The sequence below is a fragment of the Rhineura floridana genome, chromosome 2, assembly GCF_030035675.1.
Source record: "Rhineura floridana isolate rRhiFlo1 chromosome 2, rRhiFlo1.hap2, whole genome shotgun sequence".
Taxonomy (NCBI): Eukaryota; Metazoa; Chordata; class Lepidosauria; order Squamata; family Rhineuridae; genus Rhineura; species Rhineura floridana.
In genome coordinates, this window is record NC_084481.1 from 190,182,523 (window position 1) to 190,199,725 (window position 17,203).

At 40.9% G+C, this 17,203-nt stretch overlaps 1 protein-coding gene across 4 annotated transcripts in view; it reads left to right on the forward strand.

Moving 5' to 3' along the window:
- The window catches only part of LIN52 (lin-52 DREAM MuvB core complex component), a 60,277-nt gene that overhangs the window by 6,697 nt on the left and 36,377 nt on the right, over positions 1 to 17,203 (forward strand). For all 4 annotated transcript variants that reach the window (XR_009760725.1, XM_061611723.1, XM_061611722.1 and 1 more), the window contains one exon: positions 1,226 to 1,309. Coding sequence is in view for 3 of the 4 variants with exons in the window: in XM_061611723.1 (XP_061467707.1) it covers positions 1,226 to 1,309 (84 nt within the window). In the remaining variant the exon portion in view is untranslated. The remainder of the gene's footprint in view (positions 1 to 1,225; positions 1,310 to 17,203) is intronic.

A 17,203-nucleotide genomic window follows, 5' to 3' on the forward strand; every position in this document is an offset into this window, starting at 1 on the left:
TCCCATGTTGAGAGGGAAGGCCTGAAGGGGAGACTGTAAGGGCATTCACCTTCAAGGCCTTGGCCGGTGATGGGGCCGGCTGATGTTCATGCACAAGTCAACCAGATCCCAAACCAAGATTATCCAGAGGTCAGAGGCTCTTTTTTTTGGACATGTTACTCTGGCATTGCTATTCTTGTTTGTCTGGACTGTGTATCATGTTGCAATATCAGTATCCAGCCTTCCCATGTCCTGTTCTCCCTGTGTCCCCTCCTAGTAAGTCGCAGTCACAAAAGCCATTTTGGGGCAAATAGCATTGGTGTGGGTCAGCACTGATGAGCATGTGAATATCCGCCTCCTCTTTTACCCTTTACAAGTTGAAGGATAAACGTCTGAAGAAGGGAGCCTCCTGCATTCATCTTCCAGTGTTCTGAATTACGTGGAGAGCGTCCGCAAGTGTGGGAGGCTTCCCGCTTCATAAGTTTACCCACCAATTCATGGGAGGGGATGGAGCATAGCAAGTTTATTGTTCAAAAATATAGGTTATAAAAGTGATTTATATGCTACATGGGAGACTACAGTTCAAGAAATGCAGTTAATTCCAAGCCAACCTTAGACATGTGGGATGAACTGTGAAGTTTCTTAGATCCTGGTAATTATTGTTGTACTGTTTTTGGTATGGTGATTATTCTCTTCCTCAATAAGTTATCTTGTTTAAAATATACACTGTATCTGCGATTCTAGATCTGTTCATTGCACTTAGGACTTTGAGAACATCATGCAAAATGTTGGGCAAATCTTTGAAATATTGGTGGTTTAATACTCCTGTATGAATTTCTGTATATAACATTGGTTTCCAGAATGTTTCTTGAGAAAGAATCATGCTGGGACCAGCAAAACTCTACCTGGATATATGTTTTAATAGCATTCTTATGCCTTAACCATGAAATTTAACACGGTAAGCTTTTTCTTTTTCTTCAGTGAGTTTTTTAAATATCTCTCCTGCTTCAAATCAAGTTATACGGATGATTGGAAGACATAGTCAGAGGAAACTACAACTATTTAATCAGATTTGAGCATTTTTATGTAAAAAAAGAACTGTGATTTTAGGCACATTTGGCCAATGGTGTACAAAATACACTTTGTATAATAGAATAGCTATTATATGAAAGATATATCATGAGGACTCTTTGCTAAGAATTTATTTAATGGCAAGTTAAGCCACACTTCTTTCTTCCTTTTTTAGAGCTGGGGAGTCTCACCACAGCTAATCTAATGGAGAAGGTGAGAGGTCTGCAGAATCTGGCCTATCAGTTGGGATTGGATGAATGTAAGTACTATATAGTTGCTAAAATGTGTTCTGTTTACTGTCTGTAGTTATGTTGCTAAATTTTGTGATAGAGCCATTGCAGGAAGGCTTCATATATTCAGTCAGGATATATTCAATATTTCATGTGTGAGTATGTACACAGGTAAGTTACCATTGAAGGGGCAGTGATGATCACACATTCCATTTCGTACTTTTAGTTTGTAAAATCTTTTCTGTACCTTACTAACAGTCTAAAAACATGAGTGATCTTTCCCTTCAGTGAGACAATTCCCTGCCCCACATTTTGACCTGATGATACTCTGATAGTTTAGGCCGGTTTATAGATGATGGAACTTGAACAATCACAAACTCGAAGTTCTAAAATAAGTGACCACTCATGAAGAGTAATAATCTGATGCTGCAAGGAGCACTTGCTTCAACTGACAATAAAAGTCCTAAACTCCAGAGATCACTGTTTAGTATTTAATATTGATATTTAGTGATGTTAATTATGGGTCGTGTAAATGCTGATTGCTTTTGAAGCTTCAGTTCTCTCTGAATGTCTGTCCTATTTTTGGTTTCTCATGCTGCTGTGGAAGGTTTGTCAGAGTACTGTATTTTAGGAAATATGGCATGAATCCTCAAAGACGTGTACCTAAAATTCATAGGCTAATATTGGTAGAGGGGCTTAATCATTGCTGCCACCCATATTAATGCAAGTTCCTCCCAAATCACTTCCTCATTATTCGTATAGTTTAAAAAAAAAAAAAAACTTTACATAGAACAAACGAGGTAGACCCTCCTTATAGCTCACAGTCAAGGTCAGTGGCTTTCAAATTGTGTTCTAGGGATTGGGAACACTGGAATTCCTCTGAAGCTTATTATAGGTTCCCAAATAGCAAACAAATTATCTAAAACAACCCTTGTATCTAAGCGTTAGCCTGGCAGCCATAGCTGTTAAAAAAATTGCATACAGGCAAGTGAGTGGTCTGGGAAGGGATAGAGTGATCCATCTCTCCTCTCCGCCTAGCACAGAAACTGAAGTGGGCTTCCAATGGAGGGAAGCCCCCTCTACCACACCCAGCATAGTAACGCAGCAGGCTAGTACAGGAAGAACGGAGCTCTCCACCCCTTCTCTTCCAGACCCCAGCAGGCTAGTAAAAGTTTTTGCAAACTGTTACTTTTGTGGGCTTATTTAAAATGCCACTTTGAAAGATATCTTGTCCATCTTTTCTAATCTTCTCCTGCAATATGCTGCTACAGGGGATTTTGGGAACCTTCAAGAGTACATCTTCAGAACAATCAAATCATCATCAGCTGACCAATGCTCTGTTTGGCTTGTGTGTGCAACCTAGAGCGTTCCCCATAATCTCTGTAGTGTATGGGATTTTTTGGCAGATAAATCAACACAGAAAGGGTTCTTACAAGTTTAAAGAACTTGAACACTAATAATGTAAATAAAAAATTAGGGAAAGGGCATGTGACACACAAAGCAGAGGAAACTTCATAGATAGTTAACCAACTACAAGTTTTTTAGGCTACCAATTTCCCATTAGTTTTTATCTGCTTTTGCAAATTGTCTGTACTTTTCATTGAATACTTTTCATTGTATATAGGTTTTAGTGCTTATCACCCTTATTCCTGTTGCTTTGTTCTCACTGAGGAATAGTGTTGAGACAATGGATGGGAGTTCCCTTGTGGGCAGAAAGGCAATTAAAAATTACATCTAATAAATAAGAATAATAAAAAGAATAACCAACACTTTTAAAAAAAAACCATGATGGCTCACATATCAAAGCATAGAGTTAAGCCATCTAAAACCTGAAAATAATGGGCTGAAGTAAATCTTTCCTTGCTGGCAACTATTTCTTAAAACTGTATATAGTTAAGCATAGAATGCCCATCAGCTTCTTATACTTTGTGTAGTACTTCTTTAAACCCTGATAGTGATGTTCGCTCAATATTCCATCCCAACAAAATATAATGGGGAGATAACCTTTATAAATGTTGTTGATGAAGTGAACAACTTCAGAAAAAGTAGGGCAGATCCTGGTCTGTTTGGTACCTTCTTGTGAACTGTGTAGCAGTCTGTTTTAAGTTGCAGTCCTACACATGCTTGCCTAGGAGTAAGTCCCATTGAACTCAGTGGTGCTTACCTCTAACTAGACATGTATGAAATCGCACTGAAAACTAATAGTTTCGCATGGCTGCAGTTGTCTCTACATGTAACTCCTGGGTTTATACAACTGTTGTGTCTCTCAACTATTTGGGTGGGACGTATGTCTCTCACATTTCTTCTGTGAAACTTGCTGATCGTTATAACAGTAACCCCATAAGGAAACTGAAATATGAATTAACAGTAGTTTGGAACACTTGTTACTTGAAGGTGAAATTACTCATTCAGGTTTAAGTACTATGTTAGGGGCAAGATAATTAAACACGGATTCAAAGTAGTTATAGTAGAGTCCTAACAAGAGCTATTCTTCAGTAACCTCTAGATGGCAGCAAAATGCTACCTAGACTTGCCTGCTGCTCTTCAGGGACAATAAAACACTAGAGTTTGTAGATTTTTTTTTATTTGGATGGAGTATTTCATTGAGTTCTCTCTTATTTGGTTGGTGTTCTCACTGAATTTTTATAATACCTAGGTTTCTGAAAAACATCAGAAATATAGTTTTCCATGTAGTAAGTTAAGGTGAAATGGTACATAATAGTTTTGGGTTTCCTGTAAGTAGTGCAGTGTTGAAGGTCCCTTATTTTTGTAGAATGTTTGGTAAAGCAATTTCTAGTGACCATTCTTTTATTCTTTGTTAGCAGTTTGCAGGTTTTGGCATTGTATTTATTCCTTAGGATCAGTCTTTGCTCTCTGTTGAAATTTTGGTGAGCGGACTAGTTCTTCAGGTAATTCCCATTTGTATTTTAACCTATTAATATTTAGTTCCATTTATTAATACCTCCTGTTAGAAAGCTGTTGTCAGAGAGAAGCAAAGAAAACACATTTAGAATATTCTAGCTTAGGGTTGCATCCAACATAGTGGTAGCATCCCATCAGCACAAGAATTACCATTAGCACAATGGGACTTCCTCCTCCTCCTCCCCCCATGCCCTTTAAACCTATTCTAGGGGTTCCCTCAACCCTCTGGAGTAGACTTGGGAAGGACATGGGGTGTGCACGGAGGTGGGAGGTTCCTTTGCGCTAACAATAATGCTTGTGTTGATGGAATGCATTAATTGAATACCACCCCTATTGTATATTACTGCTGATAGCAAGTCATAAGAAAATTACCTTTGTTGGTTGTAACTTAGTAGGGTACTACCCTGTTCATTAGGATCATCTACACAATTTACTTAGCGATCGCATTCGGACAATTAAATCTTGGCTTAATAAGCAGAGATGTGGACAAGCTTCAGGCACCCACAAACAACTTCTTTGCTCCACCCTTTGTGCAAGCCAGGACGCTGCAATTAACTATGATTCATTTTTTACATTTGAATCAGGAAGCTATAGTTAATTGCTTCCAAATGAGCCAAGATACAACTTTTAAACCATGGCTTCTGTATCCTGGCAAGTTTAGCAGCCATTAACCATAGTTTCCCAATTCAAAAGTAAAAAGAAATCATAGTTAATCACGGCTTCCTGGCTGTTCACTTTGTGTGAAGAAAAAAGCAAAGCAGTTGCATTGGGGTGCCTGAAGCTTATTAATACCTCATCTTATTAAATTGAGGTTTGGTCATCCAAATGTGATCACTAAGTAAATTGTGTGGAGGATCATAAATCTTTATATAGCATTTCAACAAAGTTTACAAAATAAAAACACTTTAAATTCTAAAACCAGTAGCGGAGAGAAGACAATTCAGCTCCCAAAACTTGGCAGCGAAAGAAGGGGATAAGCAAGCCTCCTGAGGAAAGACATTCCATAATACTGAGGCCACCACCAAAAGGGCCCTTGTAGATGACAGCCAGACATGCACAGAGAATCCTGGCGCACAGGCAAGATTGAGTCCCCAAAGTAGTTCTGTCGAGCCGCTGGTAGCTCTATCAAATTTTAACTGAGGTATGGTAAACGGTAAGAATTTAGAGAAATTCTGTCATCCGTCTATGTCTGCAGTACAGATCTATGCTGCTACCAGTCTACCCACTGGAAAATTGCTCAAGAAGAATGGTGGCACTGCACATGCAAGGTCAGTGCTATCTCTGTATAGTGTTGTTGTTGTTATGTGCCTCCAAGTCGAATACGACTTACGGCGACCCTATGAATCGGCGACCTCCAATAGCATCTGTTGTAAACCACCCTGTTCAGATCTTGTAAGTTCAGGTCTGTGGCTTCCTTTATGGAATCAATCCATCTCTTGCTTGGCCTTCCTCTTTTTCTACTCCCTGCTGTTTTTCCCAGCAATATTGTCTTTTCTAATGAATCATGTCTTCTCATTATGTGTCCAAAGTATGATAACCTCAGTTCCATCATTTTAGCTTCTAGTGAGAGTTCTGGTTTAATTTGTTCTAACACCCAATTATTTGTCTATCCCAGTATAAGCTGGTCAGATGCAGAGATCCCATTACAAAAAAGGTGTGGCTGATTCTGGAACCAGTTCTTGGAGTTGCACAGATGGCTGCAGAAAGTTGTGGAATGGGTTTTGGGGTGGTGGTGGAGGAAATTGTCAACACATGTGCACGCACACACTGCATGTGTAGCAGAAACGTCTGGATCTGTGACATGCTTATCAATCTGCAGTCTTTTATTGTGCTGGTGGATTCATTGCTAATAGAAGCTGAAGTTCAAGAATGGGCTTGAAGGTTCTACCCACAAGTTTAACATTGATAGTCTGCTGTAATCAGGTACATTTATCCTTTCCCATTATGTAACTTACAATTTCATAGCCACTGGACTGAGTTGGGGGTCAGACTCCTACCACTTTGATGCATCTATGGTTAATCTTAGCAGATAGACATTGTGATTCTCCCCCCACCCCAGCTCCTTGAAATTAGATGATATACATAGAAGACCTATATCTAGTGTGACGCTAAGTGTAATCTAGTTTCACGTTCGGTGCATAGGCCATTCATTGTATTAATATTACTTATTCATTTCCACTTACTTTCTCATATATCAATATTTGTGTTCAAAAGTCAGTGCTTAGACTGAAGTGAAATGAGCTGTAGTTCTGTCAACCTAAATGGATAACTTTAGAACTTTAGAGTAAGCCCAATTTGAGGATCTAATGGCAAATAAATGGTTCAATTTGGCATTTATTTGAAAGTGTGCTGCCCATGGAAGGATAAAATGCACTTCATTAATCAGAAATATCCGTCTGAGATCTAGACAATTGTTGCTAATGTGGTACAGTATAAAATGCAACCAAACCTGAAGTTTAAATAATAAGAGTTGTGACATGTAGAGTGATGATTCAGAAAGAGCTGGTTTCGCCTCGGAGAACTGGCTTTATGAAATACAAAGATACCATCTGCTCTTAAATAAAGTCAGAACTACTTTAGCTAAAATAATTTTAGCAATGATTGGATAACCATGTAAAATTTATCTGTTAAAAAAATTCTTTCATTAAGGTCTGAATAAATTCATCTCATATTAATTTTGTGTTTCATGATGTATGCTTAGGATAAGAGCATTGGATTGCTTTGGGTAAAGAGATAAGAACAGAGGGGTACTAGAAGAGCATTGGCTAGTCATATTTTCCACAAATAGTTGTGGTAATCCAGAAAGAATTGAGTAGCCACAAATTCTGGGAGGAGATCTAGGAGAGAATACTGTTTTGGCATCTAAGTATTCTTCTCTAAAATCCAAACTACAATTATATGTATTTCAGTAAAATATACTTTTAATAGCAGGATAATATGGTAGCTATAACCAAATATGCATATATTTTTATTAGCAAAAAAACCTTAACCATTAAATGAAAAATCACTTTTGCTAAATCTAAATGAGGGTATTAAGCTTGCATTTGGTAAGTATAAATGAGGGTTTTAAGCTTGCTGTGCGCTAGGTTTATTCTTATAGTTGAGTCCAGGACTCGCATAGCATTCTTAACACTAATATCATTTAGGTTCTAAGGCACTTGTTGCTTTTCTTTATTTCCCCTAATGAATGCAATTGCATTTAAGACATTTAATGCTTGTACTTCTGGTGCTTCACAGCACTCATAACTGGTTTAAAATGCTTTGCTAACATTCTACTCCATGCAGGCAGCGTAGCTAGCTAGGTAGGAAAATATTTTGCAAGGGAACTGAGTATACTGTCAGCCTCGAAGAAGCTAGTCAACTGTGGGGAGTACTTAGGTGCCCACTGCTCCTGAGTACATGTGCATGTTACAAGATCTTACAATGGTTGACCTGGGATACATATTTTTTCATACTCCATTCTTCCCAACCTGATTTTGATCATTCTAGGTCTCATTTTAATGCACACCAGTTATGGTGATAGATGTTGTTCAGCTGCAGAGAAGCAAAACCTTCACCTTTGTTTTTGCTGCTCATCACACAGCTGGGATCGTTTACACATTGGGTTGCTTTGCAAGTACTTTTGTTGCAAGAAGGAGCAATCCAAACGCCGCCTTAAAATTAGGATGCATGGAAGATCCTTGAATTGGCTAATTTTTGGCATGTAATATTCTTAACTATCTGTAGTCCACAGATCATGACCTCAACTTTTTGTCATCGCTGTTGGATTGTATGCCAGTTTTAGACGTGAAGGAGCTATGGGGAGTTTTAATTGTACCTGTGTGATTTATTCCCAGTCAGCTCTTTAATTTCTTCTGCCTGTCTGAGGTTTCCGACATGCTGTAAATTTCACCAACTTTTTCATTATCTGCAATTTCTTTATGACTTGTGAATCGGAGTGGAGAGAGAGTGTGGATTTACAGCGGAGATAAACATGTCCATAAAGTCTGTATCTGTGTCAGTAATTGTACTGCTGTCAGTGACTGTCCTGTTTTACAGGCCTCTCTTGGGGAAGGAACACACTTTGCTACTAGTGGCAGAGTAGTGTTCACACTTCAGCATGGATTAACTCACCAAGAGAATAGGTTGTAATAATTGGGATGGAAATTGAGCATATATTGGTCATTCTTGTCTCTTTTTCCTCCTTCTTGCTATTAGCTAATGATTGAGTGGCTGAATTATCCAATATTTGTTTGGAAGGAAAGGGAAATGGACAGAAAGGTGCTTCATGCTAAAATGTGGTACAGTAGATTGACAGTATTATAAATGATTCTGCTGTGCATATGTACAGATTACTTTCATATACTGTAATAAACACTGTTGTATACTTGCTTCACAGGAATGTTTAGACTTAATATTTATTGTGAGACTATTAACTATTAATCTAATAATCTCCGACCATTGATGACTTTTTGTTGCCTATAGGAAGAGGTGTGGAGCAAAGACAAGGAATTCTTTAAAAAGTCCTTTAATGTGCCAGATGTTCAGTGTTTACTATTTTTACATCAAATACGTTGTTTGATAAGCTGTAGTTGAATTTTTTTTGACAAAGACATTTTAGTGTGGCTTGTCCTTGAGTATGTGGACTATTAGGTATTTGGTATAACAAAATGGGTTTTTGACACTCAAGATTATTCATTATGTTTCTGTGAAATATCTTGTTCACTTGTCAAATACCTAGAATGTGAGCCAGGTCCAGTGCTTCTGTTATTTGCCTGTCAAACAGATTCAGACTGTGGAGAATGAAACTTAAAATAAAGCCTGTTCTGGAAGCGTTTGGGTACATTGGACTGTTGATAGCTCCTTTCTTTTTGTTTGTGTCAGTGGATGCTAACTTTGAAGCCTATGACACTTGCATAGCATCTCCTAGAATTGTAGAGACATGGTTCTCCATTTATAGTGAGTGCAGTTGGTGTATTGCCCAACAACCTCCCCAGTTGAGCTGGTGGAGGTGATTTCTCATGTGATGGTAAACAATCCCAGGATGCTAGTTCTGGAGGACCTCTATACGCATATCTAGTGTTTGAGTGCCACACTGTCTAGATTTGCATACAATGGAATATTGTCAGTGGGCCAGGATCCACAGCACCATGGGTAAGTGTCCTGCCTTTAAACTCCCCCTAAAAACCTCAGGCTTCCAGTAATCTCCAGAATGGTACCTCAAGAGGTATGAGGGCAGCCAGTAGAAGAAAACGTTCACCCCTGCTTACAGGTGAGGTGGGAGGTAGATCCTAGCCAATTTCTGAGATCAGCCCTGCATGTTTATATAGTTTATAATTGCATGTTTTACCTTTTGTTGTTGTTATGTGCTTCCAAGTCGACTCCGACTTATGGCGACCCTATGAATCAGTGACCTCCAAGAGCATCTGTCATGAACCACCCTGTTCAGATCTTGTAAGTTCAGGTCTGTGGCTTTTTTCCCCAGTAGCTTGGTGAGTGCCTTCTGACCTGGGGGGGTCTCATCTTCCAGCACTATCTCGTGTTGCATTTTGGATACTCTCTTCATAGGGTTTTCGTGGTAAGAGATATTCAGAGGTGGTTTACCATTGCCTTCCTCTGAGTTTGGATGCGTCTTAGTCTGGTGTTTCAGCTTTGACCATTCTGCCTTGGGTGCCCCTGCTAGGAGTCTAGCTTCTTGGTCTAGACTCCTGGTGGCATTGCTCTCAGCTTCTTCAACACACTCAAACCCCCTCACCACGTTAAGGTGTGCATCCGAAAAGGAGGATGTTTTACCTTAGCTCTGTTCTTACAGGTGAGCTAAGGAGCCTTGACCTTACCCAGTTTTGCCCACTGGGGTATTTCATGCAGTACTAGTCAAGGTTGGAGTGACAGGGAGGGTGCATGATAGTCATCCATATAAGTTCCAGAATTCTCACCAGGAGCCCAGTCCATTAGGGAAGTAGATATGAGGGTTTGTATTTGGTTTTGGGTTGCAGAGACATGACAGGGATCTTGTCGATGTTATTGCCCAGCGACCTCCCCGACTGAGCTAGTGGAGGTGGTTTCTGATGTGATGGTGGAGAATCCCAGGATGCTAGTCCTGGGGGACCTCGATACACATTCCAGTTCTGCTGTGCCTGAGCCAGCTCAGGACATCATGGCTACCATGACAACAGTGCTGTCTCAACACTTCATGCACCAGACACATACTGCAGGTCATTCTCTAGATTTCGTCTTTGCTACAAAGAGTATTGAGGAGAATCCAGTGGTTGGTGTATGTTGTTATCAACCTGATGTCGTGGCGTGATCGCTCCCTGGTGAGGTTTGGACTGTCTATGACTGATCCTCTCTTCAGGAGTAGGGGAGCAGATAGGTTGATTTGCCCCTGGAAACCGACAGGATCTGGTGCATGTTTGAATTCTCTAGGGGATTTTCCAGACAGCATGGCTGATGCTCCTGCTGAGGCCTTAGTTTCACTGTGGAATATCAAGCTGAAGAGGGGTATCCACACAATTGCTGTTAAGTTCCTCCTCTCACCATGGGGAGTCTGGAAGGATACTTGGTTTTCTGAGGAGCTCCAGGCAACGAAGCAGGCTGGACAACAGCTATTGCACACTTCTTGGTATGAATCTGCCAAACAGAGGTACAGGTGCACAGCTGCACCTACCATATGGCAGTTGTGGCGGCAAAGAGAGCATACTTTTTGGCCTCTGTTCTCAGTGAATTGCCCAGCAGAGCTGTTTAGAGTGGTAAACTAGCTGTTCCAGATCAGTATTGTATGATTAACAGTAACCTGCTGAGAGATTTGAGGACAAAATTGTTCAGATCAGTGCCAAACCTGATGCCACAACTAGTGCAGGCCCATTGGAGGAGCCTGGAGCACTGTCACTTACAGCCTGTGACATCAGTTTTAGTTGTTGCAGCCTGAGGATGTGGGCAGGACACTTGCAGGGGTGAGGAAGACTACATGCTCTCTTGATCCCTGCTTCCAATTTCATTTTTACATTATAATGGAATGATAAGCTTCCAATTTCATTTTTACATCATAATTTTCAAAGGTAGAAGATTTGCATTTTATTAACTTATGCTTATCAAATCATAAAGTACTGGCTTATTAGATTTATATCCCACCATTCCTCCCAGCAGGAGGAACTTTAAGTATATAAAATTCCTCCTACTGGAAGGAAGGGCAGGATATAAATCTAATAAATAAATAATACAGTAAACTCTCTGGGTAATACCAGTGAGAGCTGGGGTTGTCAAGTTCCTTGCCTGCTGGACTTGGGCCTGAGTTCAACACTTGCCTCTGTAAAGGATTTGCCTTGGGCGTTGTGCTGTCCCAGCTTTTGTTCCCCATCTGTAGAATGCGCATTATTGTTGGCAGGGCAAATATGAAGTTTGCAAATAAGTAGCTGCTTTATATTAGTCTTTTAATAATGCTTTATGGAAGGTATTCTAGTTTTTTAATGACAAAAGGCACATCATCTTGAAGCAGTATGAAAGCACAAATAGAGGGACACTCCAGTTCAGGTCCAAATGACAGTACAGCATTCTTTAGCAGAATACTGGTTTTCTTACAAGGTCAAGCCAGTTTTGAATGTATCCAAAATTTCAAAGTAATCATTCTATACGCAGAACGTAGTAGACACTGATGATGCATTGCAATTGCAACTGTAGTTTTATAAACAACCACATAACTCTGTTTTAATGTCTCCCCTCCCCTCAGTTCCTTAGCACAGCCCTGTCCAATTAAGTAAGCTTTGCAAACTATGGGGAAATGCTTAATTTCTAGTGGCTCTCCAGGTGACATAGAGCTGTGGACTGTAATACTTCACAAATGATTAGCTGGGGTACACACAGATATCTATTTTGTAAATTACGCCTACAGCACAGTCCTGAGAGGTTCCACTGTATTTAATAGGCTTACTCCTAGGTAAACATAGGGATGCAGCTTGTGTGTGTCTGAACTAGAAGTTTACTTTGAGATCTTGAAGCAGGTTCATCTTGAACAGTTTTTTCTTCATACCAAAGACAGTGATCTCCATAAGCCATGATTCCTATGGTTTGTTTAGGGCAGAATTTGTTGGTATTTTCTCTGTATATGAGGCCCTTGCAGAGATCAGTTTCGTTCCTTTTTTGCATCCCCAGTCAGCATAGCCTTGAAGAGCTTATATATATAGAATGTAATATAGCCGGGCCAGAGCTCTGTGACAATATCTAAGTGCCTCATTAACTCCTGTACACTAAAACAAGATAAAAATGTCATCAGGCTCCTATCAGATGCCTGATATAATCTCCAACAAGCTGGAGTGCCATTAGTTTAAATTCTCAATCAAATGCCTTCCTTAAGCTTAAGGAGCAATGATTAAACATGGAATGTCCCCTGAGAGCTCTTCAGCTGTCATGGGTTGGGGTGGATCCCCTCTCTTACCAACCGGAGAGTCTTGAGCCAGAGGTCCCAGTGGGGCGGGCCCTCTTCAAACCTGCACGTGTCTGCCCCAGCTGTTCTCCTTTGCCTAATGAATTGCTTTACAGGGAGAAACTGGGTATTGTCATCACAAGCTGCCTTCCCTGGGGACTCGAGCTAGCCTCTGTAATGACTAATGTTAGTGATAGTAATTGAAAAGTGATAGCTCTCTGGGGACTTGCACCATATTTGATGCTGTCAGACACTTGTGGCTGGTACAGGCCAGTGAATGGCTCAAAAGTGATTTTTAATTGTTCTACTCCCATAACTACACTTAAAAATAACTTAAAATATTTATCTTTTTCTTGGTAATCCAGTGAATTTATTTTTATTTTTCGAGTGAGTGGTACATGGACAGTTTTTGGAATTTTGAAAGTTCTGCTGTGAAAGGATTGTAGGACTCTGCTGTCCTTGAGGGTGTCTTTGCATCTCTGTTGCCTGCCTTCACCTGTCTGTGGAGTTGCAGTATATGAAGTGTGTAGTGACAAATGGATGCCTCCCTCTTTTTCAGTTCAGCTGATCCCTAGGGAAGGAAGGGTCATGCTCATTGATGCATATTAAATACGCATAGGCATATTTATTCATTAAATTTATATCCCACCTTTCCTCCCAGTAGGAGCTCATACATCAGGTTGTGGAACTTATTGCCACTCTCCATGGGCCAAGTTTAACAAGTGGGCAGCAGGTCTTGCAATCATGTCAGATTTCCAGTTTTTGTCTGCAGCAACAATCAGCTGATTGTCGAGCCTTGCAAACCCCCTTTGGCCCAGCTGCATCTATCTGCCCCACACCTGACATCGTATATGATATCAGGTATGAGGCAGGTGGTTGTGACTTGGTCAAAACTGCCTTGCCAGCCAAATGGAAAGACCTGGTGGGTCTAATTAGGCCTGTAGGTTGGAACTTCCACCTGTATTCTAAGCCTGAATGTTTAAAAGAACATGTTTTCATCCAAACCAGATTGGATTTGGAAAAACTAGCTTCTGTAGATTAGTCCCAAAAGGGTTGTTTAGATTCTGTTAGTAGAACAAATGATTTGTCATGTTAACTTTGTACAGTAATTTAGAACTGCAGTTCCCTGTTAGCAATATGGTAGTGGACTTGGGAAGTGAGAGATGATAGAATGTGGTACTGTGTTTTTTGTATAAAAATGTTTGGCGTCCATATTCTTCTCTGCTCTTCACAGTGCTCTGTAGTAAGATGTAATGAGATACAAAGCAGGATCACAAATGTACATGAAGACATAAAATTATATTACAATGTTTTTTACAAAGCTAAGAAAAGAGTTGGTTAGGAATGTATGACTGGCAATCTAATCAATATCTTGTTACACTGGATCTTCAAAGGATGCAAAGAATCCCACTATGCACAATTTTCTAATGCCCGTCCCATTATAATTTGTTTACAGCCAGTTCTTTCATATGGCTGAAGTTAAGAAACAGTTTAAAAATATTGCTGTTCCCTTGTTGTTGTATATAAATGTTTTGTACCCTTTCGTTTAAACAATACAACAGAGACCTAGAACACAAAATAATAATAATAAATTTTATTTCTAGGCCGCCTATCTGGCCGCACAAGCGGCCACTCTAGGCGGCGTACAAGATCAAGTAAAATACAACATACAAACTACATAACAACCCAAGAACTACAATATAAAACGAAACCGAACCCACCCATAGCTAAAACCAATAAAATTAGGCTACCCCAGGGATCTTGTAGGCCTGCCTGAATAGCCAGGTTTTCAAGGCTTGGCGAAAACTTGGCAGGGAGCCTTTAGCTGTTTTCTCAAACACCTGAGAATAAATACACTAAGAAATATAAACCGTACTCAGCAGCACTGATTTATTCACTCGTCAGTGAACATATTCTGTTAATATGCTGCATGGAAGATTTTTCAGTGAAATTGGTTTGATTTTTTGAACACCACTTGTTCATTTCTACCCCATCTTTCTTCCACAAAGCTCAGGGTAGCATACACAGTTCCCCTCTGTGAGGTAGCCTATGCTGAGATGTTTGGCCCAAGATCATCCTGTAGATCAGTGGTTCCTAACCTGGGGTCCATGACCCCCAGAGGGGCCAGGAAGTCATGCCGGGGGGGGTTGTGAATAGCCAAGAGAGGAATTATTTCTTAATTTTTAAAAAGTCTTTGGGACAGCTGAAACGACTTGAGCAAGTGTGAGCGCCTTTCATTCCCAGCTCTTCACCCTGCCCCCCCCCAAGGAAACCAATTGCTGATTGCTCTTCCTGGGCTCCCAGCTCCTTAACCCCTTATGGAGAAGGGTAGCCCCAGCCTTTGCATGCTGCCCGGAATGGTGGCGGCAGCAGCAATAGGAGAAGGAGAGCACAGACATGGCAGCCAACAGGTACTGGGTGGGAAGTGTGTTTGGTTAGGGGAGGGGGGTCCTCTGGCCTTCTCACAACCCCTTTCCACAACCCACCAGACTCCTGCAATGTGAAGGACACAGTAAGAGGCATGCAGCAGTGGCAGCATATCCTCGCCTCTCCTGCATTTTCCTGTAGTCCCACAAAGGCTATTGCCAGGCTAAGGGAAAGGTGGTGGTAATGTGGGAGGGAGAGAAGAGAAGATGGGGAGGTCGCTCCTCAGCCCTTTGCCTCAGAAAGAGAGGGAGAGAAAGAGGTGGCAGTTGAAGAGGATTCCACCCTCGTGCTCACCATCTACTTCCCTCTTCTTCCTCCTGCAGAAGCCTAACCCTTTGGTGTAAGGGGATAGGAGGGGGGAGTGAGGGAAAGAAGAGGAGTGAGACCATGTGTGTTTTGAGGTCTCACTGCCACCACAGGTCATTCTGAGAAAGGAAGCACTTAGAGAATGGACATGCAGCCCACTTTACTCCAACCCTCCCTCTACCCTCATGTCCTGAATGCCCTCCCTCCCATGTGGCTGCTCCTCTTCATTCTTCCTCTTCCTTGTTGCCTTCTTTTGACCCACCGAAACTCTCCCCCACCCACAACTTGACATGCCTTTCCTCCATCTAACCCTGCCCCTCCCTTCAGATGACTTCTATCTCTTTTTCTCTCTCTCTGCCACTCACATTCGCCTGCCCCCATCCCTGGCTCCCAAGTTTGCTCCTATATTGATTTTGCCTAGGTTTGTGTGAACCGTGTGTTTAAATTTATTATATATTTATTGGATCTTAATTTCCCACTAGGCAGATTTCTCTCTCTCCTGCCTCTGTTTCTCCGACTGCATGCAAATTGTGGTGATGGCCAGAGTAGCAGCAGAAGGAGAAGAAGCAATTATCATGTGCGGTGGTCATCATTTTTTTTTGAGGTTACAGGGGGGGGGGCCATACTCATAAAGGTTGGGAACCACTGCTGTAGTTTTCCTGGCTGAGTGGGGATTTCGATTGTCTCCTTGTCCCTAATCCAACATTCATACCAGTACATCACTCTCTCTCTCCCTTTTCCTCTGAAATACTGCATCCTTTGGCTTGATTCAGATGTAATAACAAACCAAGGTTAGTGATTGCATGCATGAGCCACAGTGAGACTTGGGTTCTCTCCCTCCACTTCCACCTTCATTCCAATTGCAAGTTTGAAACCAGCTGAATATGGAAAATCATGATTTGTAGAAACCAGAGGTTGATATCCTGGTCTGTTAACTAACAGGAAACTTATGATTTGTAGAAATCATAGTGTCGGGACAAAAAGGAAAGTCATTATTTCTCAAACAGCAGGAGAGGAGAAAGATCTGTATCTTCATAGCAGCAGGTTCTCTTCCAGAACAATTATCGGGCTGAGGCATCTTACTAGAGGGTTGGAGAGGCAAGCTGAAGTTTCCACCAAGGATATAGTGTTTGGTGAGTGGCGTAGGGATCAACAGCTAGCAGATCCTGGGGCAAATTTGTTCCCCTGTTCCCATTGCTAACTGTAGATGTAAAATGTTAGAAATGTGGGAGCTCTGCATCTGTGCCGCTCGCGAGAGCTAGATGGTTGCCACAGGTATGCACCAGAAGCTATACATTCCCAGCTCCCAATGTACTTGTGCATGAAGCCTCCCCAGTATGCCCATTCTATACCACTGGCAGGAACAAGATTATTTCTGTTATCATGAACGTTTGAAGCACTTCCTCAAATATCTGGATTTGGTTTCTGATTTTGACAGAATATTGGATTATTTCACTCTATATAATTTTTTTAGTGAATTGAATTGTTGTGGCTGTGGCAGAGCTTGCTTACGTACCAATCTTGGTGCAGTTCATATGTTGGTCCTGTTGATATTTCTGCCTGTAGGAAGAATGCTCACATGTTGATAGCATCATTACAAAGAGTATTGAAGAGTATAGTCAACTTTATAGATATAAATATTTTGCACTTAAATATTTTGCTGAAAAAGCCTACTTCAGAAGATTTGTGCTCTACATAATAAAAAGACACTCTGGGCTGACTGGAACTTCCTGTACAAAGATGAATGGTGAATGTTATAACTACAAAGTGCAAATTCTTAGTTGAAGTAAGGTATTGACAGCATGACCTCAGAAAGACGTAGGAAAACTGAGTAACATTTGTAGCTGAGCAAGTAGCTAGTGACACTGAT